The following is a 15,696-nucleotide window of genomic DNA, read 5'->3' as shown; positions in this document are numbered from 1 at the left end:
CTGCTCTGCCTCCTCCCCTCTGTGATCAACAACAGCCCGGCCCCCTGAGCCTCGGAGCCTGAGAGCCGTAGCCTGAGAGCCGGAGCCTGAGAGCCGGAGCCTGGTGATCTCATACGCTCAGACGCTGCTAAAGCTCCACAGAAGCAAAATGGCCGACAGTAAACTAACCGATCATACGGTGTCCGACAGTCATCCAGGAGCTCTGCGGGGGTTGTTTACAGCGTGAGGAGCAGTTAGACAAAAGGAACATCGTCTTTACACATTTTATTACTCTTATTTGGTCTTTGGTTGATGTCATTTATTAAACTCGTTCGCCTTGAAAGCCTCGGAGAGCTAGCTTAGCCTAGCTGCTGTGCTAGCTGCTAGCGGCGGCTCTGCAAAACATTTTGCACAGAAGCACTTTATGTCTTAACTCCATGTGATTCCCGAGGTAAGTGCTTTTTGTTTCTTGCACAAATGAATCGTTCACTGATGACTCGTTCACAGGCTCGTGTTGGTTTGTCCGTGTCTTATATTCGCTCTGTGCAAATGTCTGTGGCGTTTGTACTTTTATCTCAGACCGACTCTGCGTGAGATTCATATTTTGCAGCGTTTAGTAACGTTATCTGAATTAGTCTAGTGCGATAATAGCGCGTGTTTATTGGACTGTGCGTTTATTAGGACACTGTTTATTAGGACGGTGTGTGTCTGCAGCTCTGCACAGTCTGCAGCTGCACCTTTGAACCCTTCTTCAGCTCATTAGAGGCGAATGTCATGGCGTGAGACCTCTGCAGGCGTGAGACCTCTGCAGTGGCGTTAATAAAAACTGTAAATACTCCTTTATAAATAAAATGGTCCTCGCGGCTTTGTGCATGGGCAGAATCCACGTAAACGCGTGTATTTGTTATGGGGAAACTTCCTCATTGAAGCCACTGCGTTAACTTGTAACTCAGTTATTTTAACATTTGTTTAGGACTCGGATTTGATTAAGCTGTTGTTATGTTTTGCACACGCCTGCTCACGTGACCATGGTTTGCACAGAGCTGAGGGCAGTGGTCCAGGGCAGCTGTGGCTCTGTGTGGGGGTGTAAAGTCTTGTTTTAAAGAATGAGAAACAGTAATTTTCTTGTACATCACAACTGAAAGCAGACTGACAACATCCTGAAAGGATTTCCCTCCAGAGTCTAACCTGAAGTCAACCTGTTTGCTCCACCAATACCAGTGCTGTCCATGTTCTAGTTAATGAATTATGCAGTGAGAGGCAGAATACCAAGGCAGGTTGTCAAGCTGTCTACCCCTGGCTAACATTACAGCTCAAACAACATGGTCCCAGCTACAGCGCGCGCTACATGAATGTGGATTACTGATGTAGATTAAACAAGTACAATTTTGTCTTAAATAAGTGACAATGCAACTGTTTCCTGTGACAGAAGTATCCAAAAGGGGAACAGTGTTTCATGGAAGACAAGAAAAAGAAGAAAGAGGAGAAAAAGAAAAGGGAAACTCCACAGAAGGTAAATAAATACCAATCACATACTGATGTGTAATTCATTTGATGCAAAATTTTACTTGACACAGTGAAATGTTTTTGTCTTGAAAAATATTCCAAAATTCAGTTTAAAAAAAATATAAAACATAAAATATATTTCTCTCATAACTCTAAGGAAGGTATTCCATTTTACAGATGTTTTCTTGTAGAGCGCAAATGAAGTGTTGTTTTACTCACAATTTCTGAGTTTAATCCTTATTTTGTGGGTTATTGCAGTATTTAACAAGTTATTGCATATCTTCTATTATTGTGCAGTTGCAGCCTCTTTATTATTGAACTTTTTTGCTATGTTACTAATTACTGTTTTGTAATTACTCTTTTCTTCTGTTTAAGGTGCCAGACCAGAAACTCAAAGGTAAGTGTTGCAGTTTTAAATATCATACATGTAATGGCATGTGTTTACTCATGGGGCTCTTTTTCATTTTTGAACAGGTAGTTTTGACAGTGCATGCACTTTATAGATATTAAGTAAGATATATTCTAAACTTTCCTCTATTAGAAGCTTAGCCGTTTGGCCTTTCTCATGTTCCTGTGTGTATTTCAGTGCCAGAATCTGCCAAGGCGCCCGGTGGCCCGTCACACACCAGTCCAGGCTCAGTATCCCCCTACCCCTGCCCTGCCGCTCCTTCCAGTCCCAGTGCTGCCAGCGCCTCTGCACCAGTTGCTCCTGGTGCTGGGAACAATGCAAAGCAGCGGACCTCTGTGGCCAACGGACAGCCCTCCTCCTCATCTTCTTGTGGAAGCCAGGCCATCCAGCAGCAACGATACATGTCCAGAGAGGTTCCACCCAGGTTTCGCTGCCAGCAGGACCACAAAGTGCTACTGAAGAGGGGCCAGCCTCCCCTGTCCTCCATGCTGCTGGGGGGAGGTGGAGCGGACGAGGCTGCAGCGGCCAGTGGCTGCAGTACACAGGGAGAAGATAACCCCAATGCAAAAACAGCTGGAGCCACAGGTACAAGACCATCAGTAATTCCTCAAGCCAAAAGGGCGCGTTAAGAGAGTGTCTTTTGAAAAAGAGTTTCTGTAAAATGGACTGTGGTTTTAAACATTTGCAAAATTCAACATCTTCAGAGAATACCTGCATGTTTTGTTCTTGTTTGTTTCCTTGTGTCTAAATAGCCTTTCTGTTTTTTGTTTTCTCTAGATTCCATTTTGGGTTCATCTTCCCCTTCACCCCATAACTCATCCTCATCATGTGTGGCCGCTGTGTCGTCTTCTACTATTACTACTACTATTAGTACTACTTCAACTTATGCAAGTTCCACATGGGGGGCAGGCTCTGGTAGCCAGCCCTACTCTCAGGGCTGCGTGAAGGTGGATGGGATGGCTGTAACGGACTGGCCCAAAGCGTGTTCGGAGGCAGTGGCCGAAGGGACGCAGGAGCAAGATCACCGTGGTAACAATAACAACAGCAGTGCCTCATGGAGCGAGACAAGCACCCAGCAGAAGAGAGTAGGAGAAGAGAACATGGACAATTCTTCGCCACCTTCTCCTCTCTCTCCCTCGACCTCGCTTAACGAATGTGCTCAGTCATGTGGTGTTGTGGCCTCTCAGGTGGAAGTGGGGCAAGGATCAGCAGCTATTCACAATTCCAAAGTCTCCCATCTTCTTCAAGAGAGTCCTGGTGCCAACAGTAACCCCAGCTCCAACTCCTCTGCCCGGCATCAACAGTCTGGAACCACTGCTTCAGCTTGTGACGGCCTTCCTTTGCACTCATCTGTGATTTCCTCATTTTCTGCCAGCAGCCAACTCATCACCACCGACTCATCTGTCAGTCAGGCAGGTGCACCTCAGCAGCAGCAGCACACAGGAACAGCTTTGGGTGCCAGGAGTGGAGAGCAGCCGCAAGCAGCAAACCTAGCAACAGAATCAGTTGATGGCATTGGACCAAATACAGAAAATGGTGAAGCAAACCAAGGAGAAGAGAGTACAACTTTGTCTTCCTCCACTGCTGCAGCTGCTGCTTCCTTTTGGAGAGCTATGCCCCCGATGGAGACTGGCGCTCAAGGGAAAGAAGGAAATTCTTGGGGTTTAGATGGCGGCTCAAATACCCAGGTGGTATCTCAGGGAGCACAGGTAGTGTGTAGTCCGAAGGGGGAGTGGGGCAGCACTGTGGGAGGGGGTAGTTCGGGTCACTTAGCAATAGGAAGCGGAAAAGGCGAAGATGGTAGCAGTAGTGGTGACAGCGTTGTGACAGACTCTGCATCACCAAAGTTTGCAACTATGTCAAAAGCATGGGACAATCAGAAAGGGGCAGAGAGTGAAGATGGAAAAGTAGGTGAGTGGGGCGTGGGAGGAAGCAAGGGGGAGGGGTCTACAGCTGGGAGCAGCGGTGGAGGGCAGAAGACAGACCGAACCGGACATCGCCAATCCCACCAGATCAACGCAGACGTGGCCTTACAGAGCATGCTCAATCGATCAGACCTGGATCCCAGGGTCTTGTCCAACACGGGCTGGGGCCAGACCCAAATCCGACAGAATGTGGCCTGGAACCTTAACGCACCAAGTCGAAACGATAAAAGCACTTCATTGTCATCAGCAAATGTAAACACTAGCACTAGTCGTGGAGCTAACAATCCCGGGTCAAGTTCGGTGAGGGAAGGTTGGGATGGAGGAAGGACCAGTCATGAAGTGGAGAACGAACAGGGGAAGGCAGAAGGAGGCTGGGGGGTACAGAGCACTGAAACCCAAGGTAAAGGTTGGGGGAGTGAGGAGCAGTGGACTGACGGCAAAGCAGGAGGAAAATGGGGTGAGTTTGGAAAACAGGGTACTGGATGGGAAGACGGTCCAGAGAAAAAAGGGACTGGAGGATGGAAAAATGTGGGACAAGGGGGGGAGGCAGGTGGCTGGGGTGGGGAATGGGGGCAGAGAGACTCTTCATCTGGGAGAGGATGGAGTGATGGACCGAGCAGAGGAGAGAGCATTTCTGAAGAGAGCTCATCGTGGAGTGAGAGTGGGCCTCATCGAGGGGGGTGGGGAGGAGGAGGAGGAGAACGAGAACGAGAACTGGGTAAATCTCTTCAAAACTGGGGTAATGCAAAGCCCCATACAGCATCAGCACAGATACCAAACAGCCAAGTGGCGCCAATGAAAGCCCCGACCCAACAGCACCAATCACAGGGCCAGCCGCCAGGAGGACCCACCCAAGGGGGGTGGGGCAGCCGGGCCACACCTGGAGAACCCCCATCCAAAAATCCAAACCAAAGTACAGGCTGGACGTCCGGTCCGATTCCCCAGATCCCAGGGGCTACAGGAGACTCCATGGAGCCCAGCGGCTGGGAAGAGCCGTCCCCTCAGTCCATCAGTCGCAAAATGGATATTGATGATGGTACTGCAGCCTGGGGAGACCCCAATCGCTACAACACTAAGAATGTTAACTTGTGGGATAAAAATGCTGCTACTGCTCAAAGTCATAGTCAGCAGCCTCCTCCAATGTCCATGCAGCCACCAGCCCAGAGAAGACAACAAGGACCGCAACAGCCAGGTAAGCCAAACACCCGGCCCACCACCTCCTGAAAACATGGAGTGTGTTTACATGCACTTAAGTGTCCAGGTTATGAGCCGTACACCGTTTGTGGCTGTTTACACTCTGAGAAACCAGGATACTCGTATCCCTGTATACATGATTAAATGTAGTGTCCCGGTTTCTTCATATATGTTTACGTTTGCTTTAAATACGCACTTTACAGTAGAGTTACTACTCCACTTCATTATGAGCTACTAAAGACAAGAGGCAGTGGATCCTTGGTCCATCGATACCTTTTAAATATCCTGGGCCTGTCACTCACTCTGACCAGGGACCAGTGGATGAAGGTGTGACGCTGGCGAGTGGAGGGAGAAAGTCCTGATGGAATTCACTGACCACTGTCATGTTTGTTAGTCTTTTAGACACATGTGCACTCAGCCGTAGGTTGGCGTATCCAGGGTGCTGCGTATACAGGCTGCATCCTGGTTACTATCAGAATATCCCAGCTACAATATCCCAGTTTCTCATAAACCAGGATACTGGCTTATTCGGGATATTGAAAACAGGATACTGCGCATACATGCACCATAATGAAACCAGGATATTAAAAAAAACAGATGTACTCGAGTGCATGTAAACACACTCATGGTAACTTGTGAACATGGTGATCAGTGTTAAAAAAAATCCCCTCTCCTAATTCACACACTCAGTAACTGTTGTTAAGTTGCTGTATTCTTCTATCTCTGTGATCTCTTTGGCCATTATTGAACAGTGAAGCAGGTATTGAACACTTTTCCACTCACAGGGCCTGGTTTGTGGGGAGGAGGTGCTCAGTGTGCGGATAATGGTACTGGGAGTTGGGGTCAGACGTCGGAGGCTCCCACAGGTTGGGGCGACTCGGATGAGGCCAACAAACATTCTGGCTGGGGCAACCCTTCCTCCAGCTCTGCTAAATCTGGTAAGAAAAAATATGTCAGTGTCAACCATGTGTAGGTACATGAGCTGTGCTGAACATTGAACCATCTGTCATTTTATCGACGCAGGCACAAAGTCAATAGAGAACTGGGGTGGGAAAGGGGAAGGCTCGATGGCCGCATCACGTCACTCGAGCTGGGACGAGGATGACGACTGTGCTGGGGGAGTGTGGAACAGCGCGGGATCACAGGGAAGCAGCTCCTCCTATAACTCTGGAGGATGGGCTCATGGAGGGAAGAGAGGCAATCTAAAGGTGTGTATGACGCGTCTTTATATCTTTAGAAATATCCATGAACAAACGCTGTGATTCATGATTTACACTTTCATCCATCCAAGTATTTATTGACACAAGCTTCTATATTTCGTCTGTATGTCAAAACGTATCCAACATACGGCTGCAACTCGGTTATTGTAGTAGTCGACTAGTCAGCGATTATTCATTCTGTTAGTTTGGACTACGAGCAGCTATCATCCAAAACACCTCTGTATATCCACAGACGTGACCAGATCCAGGGTTTCCTCAGTGGTGACGTTTCAGGTCTTTACTGCAGATCTGACAAATTACTTATGTGTTTTTGTCCAATTACTTTTGAGTTCCTGAAAAAGGAAGTAACACATTTTAAAGAGCTGTAACTAGGGACGCAAGATAATATTGATAATGGCTAGTATGACTGTGATAATGAAACTTTTCCCAGATAATTAGCAGAAATACATATGTCCTCTCCCCGTGTGTTGCACAAAGCATGCACAAAAGCCTCAGATAACAATTTAGAAAAGGCTTTTTTATTCATCATAAGGAACAAAATGAAATATTGGTTATCGGGGACAAACATCTGTATCACGAGTTGTTTTTAGAACGCTCAACTTATAACTGCGAGTCTGCGCTTTGAGCCCTTATCGTTTAACGTTTTTGGACAGTGACCCAACGTTTGTATCAGTTTACAAATACTTAAGGGATCTATTTGTTTTAATGTTTGAATTTTATAGGGAGGAGGAGGTGATAACTGGATTAACCCGATGTCACGTCAGTTTTCTAATATGGGTCTTCTGGTAAGCTTTTGTCCCAATGAAAATAACCTGTATGTAATAAAGACAATCGTACTGGGCTTTAAGTGCTTTGTTTATTTTCATAACAAAGATACAGCCCTATTGTAAAGACGTCTTATAACGCGTCTTTGATCATAGGGCGATGATCCTAACGTGGACAGAAAGATGGACAGTGAAAAAAGAGGTATCGGTGACTATAATGGGGACATACGCCGAGGAGGCAGAGGAGGAGGAGGCTATCGCATGCCCAGTCCAAAAGACATGGGCTCTGCGGATATGGGGCCCTATGGTGAAAAGGTACGGCTAATATTACACCTGTTACTTAAGTTTAAGCCTTTATTTCATGTGTAACGTACTGTTGTCTTGTCACAGATGGGTAGTCATGGCGTGTTGACTGGCAGCAGTGGAGGGATCCCACAGCCTCGGGGGATGCACCAGCCTGGCATGCATCCCCTTAACCCGACCCCAGGGTTACGTGCTCAAGTGCCTCATCAGTTCCTGTCCGCTCAGGTCAGTGGACAGTTGTTTTAGGTTATATGTGTACATTTTGACAACTTTTGAATACTTCCTTGTTGGTTAAATTTGATAAATTGCTTCAAGCTTATGGGTTTGAGCCTCTTTGAAAGACAAATTATCAGTTATTTGTTTGTTTTAAACCACAAACCATATGTCAGAGGATTACATCGAGTGGCAGTGTCTTACCCAGTGGGTTTGTGTGACATCTAGGTGCCAGGTCCTGTGCTGAAGCAGATGCCTTCTCCTGGTGGCAGTATGGGAGGAGTGGTCGGAGGAGTGGGAGGTGTCGGGGGAGTGGGAGGTGTCGGCGGAGGAGTGTTCCCTCCTCAGATTTCTCCGCAGCAGCTAGCAATGCTCAGCAACATCTACCCTCACATGCAGCAGTTCCATCTGGTAGGTGTCAGTGGATGAATCACCAGTTTGTCGTCATTATTTGAATCATGGCAGGTAGAAAACACACTACCGGTGTCCATAAAACAGAGCACTTTAGCTTTCTGTTGTTTTGACCAGGCTGAGAGTCAAAACTATTTAGTTAATGTGACTTCTGCCTGCAAACAGCTACTTTTATAAGCTTTTAACCATGTTCTAATGTTTTTCTCTTGCCATCAGCTTATGAGGCCTTTTATTATATTAGTTCTATCATGAGCTTTGGAGTAATTGTATTGTCCTGCGTTCCAGACATGAAGCTGCCAAAAACATAATAAAAATCCACACTTTTACAGTAAATCTCTGCTCTGAATGTTCTAAATCTGCTTTCTTCTTCTTTTGCTGTTGGTTAGTGTTTCTCTGGGGTTTTCCTTAGTGCTCGTGTCTAATTGGATTATTACCTATGCAAAGTAAATGTTATTAGTGGGACTAAACTGACTGAATGTCCATTTGGTGCCATTTTAATCTATCTTTGTAATATGAACTGTTTCTATGAGGATCTTTGCAGAATAATGAATATTAATCTTTGTTTTTTCATTATTATGATTTTGTCGTGACTGAGAACAAACATCCTGAGGCTACTGTCGTCTTTTTACCTTTTCCATCTGAACTTTTTAACTATTGTCATAATGAGTTTTATGATTTATTCATTTTAATATTTAATAAAATTTGATCTTATTTTGTGTCTCCAAAGTAAAAATACTCATATATACTCATATTATCACCATAATGTACTTAAGAAAACTGTGATCATGTATTTTTGATATCCTGCTGTTCTGCTCTTTGTGTGGCTTAGGCCAGGTCTAGTGTTTTATTATCATACATCTACATCTGAGTTTTTTTAATTGCTGAGGTGGGTCTAAGGATAAGTAGGGACAGTTATGCATTTACTTGTTTCCTGTGAATGTTCGTTAATCTGTATTAACATTTTTGAAGCCACATAAAGCTCTGCTCTTGTGATACTGGCCTATACAAAAATGTAAATGTTATTTTGTTTCCAAATTACAGGCCTGCCAGCTCCTGCTGCAGCATCAACAGCAGCCACCGCAGCAGCCAATGTTCCCGAATCAAAGGAAGTTTCCACAGCCTCAGCCTGTGAGGCAGCAGTCAGACCCACAGCAGGTACTATTCAAACCCCCCGTGTCCTTCATCTATGTCCAGCCACACTTCACACTCACCAAATGAGCCTGTTCTTTTCAGTTGGCACGAATTATGGCCATTCTGCAGCAACAGAGGCAGCAGCAGCAAAGTGGAGTTGGAGGACAAGCGCCTATCGGAGGAAACTCTAAACTCTCTCCCTCTCATCTGGGAGGAGGCATTTCCAAACAGTCAATTGTAGACCCACTGCAGCACCCAGGGATGGGTGGTCCACTGTCAGATCTTCATACCAAAGCTCAAGGCATGTACTCTGGTAAGACCGTCCACTCAGCAGCAGTGTGACTTCAGCACCTCTAAAACTTCATATGTGTGTATTTTTAAAGTTCTAATGTACGTTACTGTTGCTGTCTCAGGTATGGAGCTCAGTTCTGTGATGGGAGGAATGAAGGACACTGGAGGACAACAGTCCCGCTTCAAGTGGATGATGGAAGGACACTCCCCTGTACCGTCTCCCCCTGACCTCACACTCAACAAAAATGGTGCGTTATCTGATGGTATGTACTGTAACCGGACATACTCGGGATTTGTGATGCTTGAAAGAAATACTTTGTTTTGTTTATTTACGGTGTAGGTCCTTTAGCTGGAGGTATGAAGGTCAGAGGAGGCTCTCCGTACTCTCAGTACGACATGTTGGCTGGTGATGCTTTGGGGATTCCTCCTCAAGGTTCTTCTGACAACTGGCACCGCACACCTGGCAGCAAACTGAGCCACAAACCAGCCACCTCCAGCTGGCCTCCAGGTACGCCCACCTTAAGCCTCATTAAAGAAACTCATTGGAAGATAATATAATCATGTACCACATGGTGTTTTAGAGTTTCAGCCAGGCGTTCCATGGAAGGGAATCCAGAGCAGTGGAGACCCAGAGTCTGACCCCTACATGACCCCTGGTGGAAGTGTTCTTGGCTCTCCTGGGCCTCCAGGACTCAACGACTCAGACCATCAGTTGCTAAGAGACAACATAGGTACATACTTCCTGTGTAACTCTCTGAGCTTGTGACCACAGGGTTTTCTGCTGTTACATAACTGGCTGCTTTTTTTTTCTGCTTGTGCAGGGCCAAACCCCTCCCTCAACACCTCGCTGCCTTCACCAGGTGCCTGGCCCTACAGTGCCTCAGACAGCCCCCTCAACAATGCACACAGCACAGGTACTGCTCTGCTGGACACTCACTTTACTACTTTATGCTTTGACATCTTCTGAGTATGTTCCACTAGTGCCTTTTAACATTGGTGCAAAAGAAGCGAAGAAAACGCTCTTCAACTCTGATTTCAGTGGTTCATTTGTTCAGCTTATTCCCCCTTCTCTCCCCCCACCTCCATTTCCTTTTCAGGAAAGTACTCGGAGTACAAACCCAGCTGGCCTCCTGAACCCATCGGACAAAACAAGATGTGGAAGACCAATCGCAACAGCTCACAGCTGCCACGCCCCCCTCCTGGCTTGACTAATCAAAAGCAGGCCTTTCCCTCCCCTTGGGGAAGCGGGGGCCCACGGTTGGCCCGTAGCTGGGGAGGGGGTGGGGTTAACCAGGAGTCAAGATTTGGGCAAGGTACAACTTGTGTTTTCAATAACCAATGTGTTTGAATGTGTCGTAGCATAATGTACAGCCTGTGGTTATTCTTATGACTGTTTCAGCTTGGAGCGATGGTACAGCTTGTCGGAGCAGCTGTTGGTTACTGCTCAGCAATCTGACCCCTCAGGTAATGAGACATTGATGGTCATACAACTGCTTGACCTTTGTCTTTATTTGGTTTATTGGGTGGTTTGATTATTAAAGCTTTATACATTTATTAATTGTCACGTTTTTTTCTCTTGTCCCACAGATTGATGGCTCCACTTTAAGGACTATATGCATGCAGCATGGCCCCCTGCTGACCTTCCACCTTGGCTTGACCCAGGGCAGTGCTCTGATTCGCTACAGCAGCCGACAGGAAGCAGCCAAGGCCCAGGGTGCACTCCACATGTAGGTCGACCAGTTTCACTAAAGCACACAAATGATTTTAACGTGAATAAAGTGTGAACATGTCATTGTACTGAACTGTATATCGAGCAGTTGTCCAGAGACATTTTTGCTCTTCCTCCTGTGCTGCACTTTTTCTGAAGATGATGTATGTGAAGATGATGTCTACAAATCATTCTTAATGCGTTATTGTTTTTATAGGTGTGTCCTAGGCAACACCACAATCCTGGCGGAGTTTGTCAGTGAGGAAGAAGTTGCTCGCTATTTTGCACATTCCCAGGCTGGAGGAGAATGTCCCAGCCCAGGGACAGTAGTAGCAGGTGGGGCTCAAAGCTCTTCTGGAGCAGGTGTCGCTGTGGCCAGTAGTGGAGGCAGCTCTCCAGGCAGTGAGCGAGCCTCAGGGGGCACAGCCTCCAGTGAGAGCGGCAGTGGAGGAGCAGGGGACAGTGGGACCGGTCTGCCCGGTGTGAGATCTTCCTCCTCTAGTTGGCAGAACCTGGACGGTACTGGCACTTCTTCAGAGGCTCTTTCAGCCCAGGGATCTGGACTGGGGATATTCTCCCAATGGAGCACCAACGGGGCTGGGGAGGGAACCGCCATCAGTGGAGTGGAATCTGGGAGGTCCGGGCTGTGGGGGGGCATGACTGCGGGTTATCCCGGCGGCGGCGGCGGCAGCAGCCTATGGGGGGCACCACAAATTGAGGAGAGGCACCAAATGGACAGCCCTGCAGCACTGTTGCCTGGTGACCTGCTGGGCGGAGGGGCTGACTCCATCTGACCAGCCCTCTCCTTTTGAACCATTTGATGTAGAATTGGAAATGGCATACACTGGGTTACATATGTACTTTAGCACACTTACACATTGACATAGTATGCATATTATTGTAGTGCACATACAAAGACACAGGCGTACTTGATCAAGGTATGCATATTATTGTGCACACACAAAGCAGAAATGTGAGACTTGCTTACACACATTCTTGTGGCCAGACTTAAGCTATTATATAAATTGCAGGGACTGTTAGATGTGTATCAGCCTTTTTCCACAGATGAAGATTTCAACTGCTTAGACTTGAAACCTGAAAATTAATGAAAAGTCAGTTGGTCTGAAAGACTTGAATGGATTATGCTTATTAGATAGTGGACTCGTCGACAGATTTACATCCACGTGCACACACCAAATACAGACAAGCCTTCAGACAGACCGCACTATAAACAACATTACCTTCATTGTGTAAAACTTCAAACTACATAATGTGATGTTTAAGTGCAGTTTGTATTTACATCTCTGTAAAGATAGAGACCGAATCCAAACACATGCAAAGAGTTCTGCCTGTCAACAGAACTGTATCTTACTGTGTATGTTATTTTTCAGTTAGTTATGTACGGCTTTAATTTGAAATTGAAAATATGGAAAATCGTTTTGTTTTGTTTTTTCAAAATGCTGACCTCCTACTGTTGTATCTCACGCACTCTCTATTATTCTCTCTTGAAAATGTTTGTTACTGTTGCAGTGATAAATGTTTAATTGCAGGCAGTTGTTTTGAGTTGAAGCTATGTTGCATTTCTCCATGTGCTGATACCGAGCGCAGTATCGCACACTTTTGGACATTATGTATGAGTGAGGCGTTGAGACCAAGTAGGTGGACGAGAGCCACCGGTTTGTGTGTGAATGTATGTCGTATGCATGTTCTGCCTGTGGGCAAGGCTGCTTACTATACAGAAGGTCTATACAAAATGTTTCAGTGCATTTGATATATACTGCTGACTGTGTTGAGAATTATTAGCACTAATGCTTTGTTTCTTTCATTTGATTTTTTTTTATTAGCAGATGTCTTTTATTGTCTGATCTGCAATAATAAAAAAGAACATTTTAATGATACAAAGAGCTGAAGGCATAAGCGTTGAGAATGGACATGCCAAATCTTATCAAACTGTGTTGAACGGGTGGGAGGGGTGGGGCGGGAGGGTTGTTTACAAATGCATAAGAGTTACCGTACGTTTTTAATGTTCCGTTGTGTATTAATTTTAAATTAAGACAGGCTTTAACACTCCTGTTCAGTGTTTTTGTTTTGAGATTTTACAAAAGAATTTTATTTAAACATGAGAACAAGATTAATAAAGATGAAAGTATTGGCTTCTAAATGTTTGTTTTTATGATGTGTATGTGTGAATCTTTTACTGGTCAAAGTGTTTTACTGCGGTGGGGAGTTCCACTCATTTAAAGGGACGTCTGTAAAATATCACCAGAAGAACAAACCTCTGAGTCCCACTGTCCCACTGAGATGAACAGTCTGAGTTTAACCCCACATCATCTGAGACAACACACTTTACTCTGAAATAACATGTGACACACTCAGGAACTGACGAAAGAAATACTGTACAGGAGCCTCTGCTGTATGTTACACTACACTGAGGCTATAAACACACACTACAAACATTATAAACAATATAAACACCTCAAATTCACTATAAAGACTATAACCACTATACACACTACAAGCACACACTATAAACACTATAGACACACCACACACACACACACTCTAAACCAAGTGGTTCAGACGCCCTTTGTGACGAGAGAAGAACCAAGGCTGGTTACGTGGCCTGGACTGGCGTTACCGGGGCCCCGCCCTGGAGCCAGGCCTGGGGTGGGCGCTCGACAGTGAGCGCCTGGTGGCCGGGCCCAGCCTGAAGGAGCGACGTAGGGCACTTCTCGAAAGTGTGTACACACTAACACGCACAGTATAAACACATACAAAAGTGTGTTTATAACGTGTGTTTATAGTGTGTGGTTATAGTGTTTATAGTGTGTGTTTAGTGTTTATAATGTGTTTATAGTATTTATAGTGTGTTTATATTGTATTTATAGTGTTTATAGTGTGTTTATATTGTGTTTATAGTGTTTATATTGTGTTTGTAGTGTTTATAGTGTGTTTATAGTGTTTATAGTGTGTTTATAGTGTGTGTTTAGTGTTTATAGTGTGTTTATAGTGTGTGTTTATAGTGTGTTTATAGTGTGTGTTTAGTGTTTATAGTGTTCATAGTGTGTGTTTAGTGTTTATAGTGTTTTTATAGTGTGTTTATAGTGTTTATAGTGTGTTTATAGTGTGTTTATAGTGTGTGTTTATAGTGTTTGTAGTGTGTGTTTATAGTGTTTATAGTGTTTTTATAGTGTGTTTATAGTGTTTGTTTATAGTGTGTTTATAGTGTTTATAGTGTTTATAATGTGTGTTTATAGTGTGTTTATAGTGTTTATACTGTGTGTTTATAGTGTGTGTTTCTAGTGTGTATAGTGTGTTTCTAGTGTGTTTTATAGTGTGTATAGTGTGTTTCTAGTGTTTATAGTGTGTGTAGTGTGTTTATAGTGTGTGTTTTAGTGTTTATAGTGTGTATATTGTTTCTAGTGTGTTTTTATAGTGTGTACTGTGTTTCTAGTGTGTGTTTCTAGTGTGTGTTTAGTGTTTATAGTGTGTTTATAGTGTTTATAGTGTTTATACTGTGTGTTTATAGTGTGGTTCTAGTGTGTTTTTATAGTGTGTTTCTAGTGTGTTTATAGTGTGTGTAGTGTGTTTTTAGTGTTTCTAGTGTGTATATTGTTTCTAGTGTGTGTTTATAGTGTGTATAGTGTGTTTATAGTGTGTGTTTAGTGTGTTTATAGTGTTTATAGTGTGTATAGTGTGTTTATAGTGTGTTTATAGTGTTTATAGTGTGTTTACAGTGTGTGTTTAGTGTTTATAGTGTGTGTTTATACTGTATGTTTATACTGTGTGTTTATAGTGTGTTTATAGTGTGTATAGTGTGTTTATAGTGTGTGTTTATAGTGTGTGTTTAGTGTTTATAGTGTGTTTACAGTGTGTTTAGTGTTTATAGTGTGTGTTTATACTGTATGTTTATACTGTGTGTTTATAGTGTGTGTTTTTAGTGTTTATAGTGTGTGTTTAGTGTTTATACTGTGTGTTTATAGTGTTTATAGTGTGTGTTTATAGTGTGTTTATACTGTGTGTTTATAGTGTGTGTTTATAGTGTGTGTGTTTATAGTGTGTATAGTGTGTTTATAGTGTATGTTTTAGTGTGTGTTTATAGTGTGTGTTTATAGTGTGTTTATACTGTGTGTTTATACTGTGTTTATAGTGTTTATAGTGTGTTTATACTGTGTGTTTATAGTGTGTTTATAGTGTGTGTTTTAGTGTGTGTTTATAGTGTGTTTATACTGTGTGTTTATAGTGTGTTTATAGTGTTTATAGTGTGTTTATAGTGTGTGTTTATAGTGTGTATAGTGTGTTTATAGTGTGTGTTTATAGTGTGTGTTTATAGTGTGTTTATACTGTGTGTATATAGTGTGTTTATAGTGTTTATAGTGTGTTTATAGTGTTTATAGTGTGTTTATACTGTGTGTTTATAGTGTGTATAGTGTGTTTATACTGTGTGTTTATAGTGTGTATAGTGTGTTTATACTGTGTGTTTATAGTGTGTATAGTGTGTTTATAGTGTGTTTTTAGTGTGTGTTTATAGTGTGTGTTTATAGTGTGTATAGTGTGTTTACAGTGTTTATAGTGTTTATAGTGTGTTTATACTGTGTGTTTATAGTGTGTTTATACTGTTTGTTTATAGTGTGTGTTTATA

General features: G+C 43.9%; 1 protein-coding gene across 2 annotated transcripts; it reads left to right on the top strand.

Moving 5' to 3' along the window:
- The first annotated feature begins 53 nt into the window (after nucleotides 1–53).
- On the top strand, nucleotides 54–13,215 carry LOC117375236 (trinucleotide repeat-containing gene 6B protein-like). Of its 2 annotated transcripts, none has more exons than XM_033971512.2 (21): nucleotides 54–430; nucleotides 1,409–1,492; nucleotides 1,861–1,882; nucleotides 2,072–2,479; nucleotides 2,672–5,011; nucleotides 5,799–5,951; nucleotides 6,037–6,221; nucleotides 6,956–7,018; nucleotides 7,154–7,312; nucleotides 7,388–7,525; nucleotides 7,742–7,924; nucleotides 8,966–9,079; nucleotides 9,158–9,368; nucleotides 9,469–9,594; nucleotides 9,687–9,854; nucleotides 9,928–10,077; nucleotides 10,168–10,260; nucleotides 10,444–10,659; nucleotides 10,746–10,810; nucleotides 10,934–11,073; nucleotides 11,272–13,215. In XM_033971512.2, exons 2-21 carry the CDS (start codon nucleotides 1,436–1,438, stop codon nucleotides 11,846–11,848), a joined length of 5,568 nt encoding a protein of 1,855 aa, XP_033827403.1. In that variant the 5' UTR covers nucleotides 54–430; nucleotides 1,409–1,435; the 3' UTR covers nucleotides 11,849–13,215. The 2 variants fall into 2 exon arrangements, with proteins under 2 accessions (XP_033827403.1, XP_033827402.1); XM_033971511.2 differs by having other exon boundaries at nucleotides 9,469–9,609.
- Nucleotides 13,216–15,696: the final 2,481 nt, after the last annotated feature.

This window comes from Periophthalmus magnuspinnatus, chromosome 8, assembly GCF_009829125.3.
Source record: "Periophthalmus magnuspinnatus isolate fPerMag1 chromosome 8, fPerMag1.2.pri, whole genome shotgun sequence".
Lineage (NCBI taxonomy): Eukaryota > Metazoa > Chordata > Actinopteri > Gobiiformes > Gobiidae > Periophthalmus > Periophthalmus magnuspinnatus.
The sequence above is the reverse complement of the archived record's forward strand: the minus strand, read 5'-3'. Positions and strand labels throughout refer to the sequence as shown.

Bases quoted from the DNA above. Each gene is read 5' to 3' on its own strand.
- LOC117375236 (XM_033971511.2), top strand. From the start codon at position 1,436: ATGGAAGACAAGAAAAAGAAGAAAGAGGAGAAAAAGAAAAGGGAAACT. The intron at 1,493-1,860 runs GTAAATAAATAC...CTTCTGTTTAAG, and splicing joins AAAGGGAAACTCCACAGAAG to GTGCCAGACCAGAAACTCAA. The intron at 9,080-9,157 runs GTACTATTCAAA...TGTTCTTTTCAG, and splicing joins AGCAGTCAGACCCACAGCAG to TTGGCACGAATTATGGCCAT.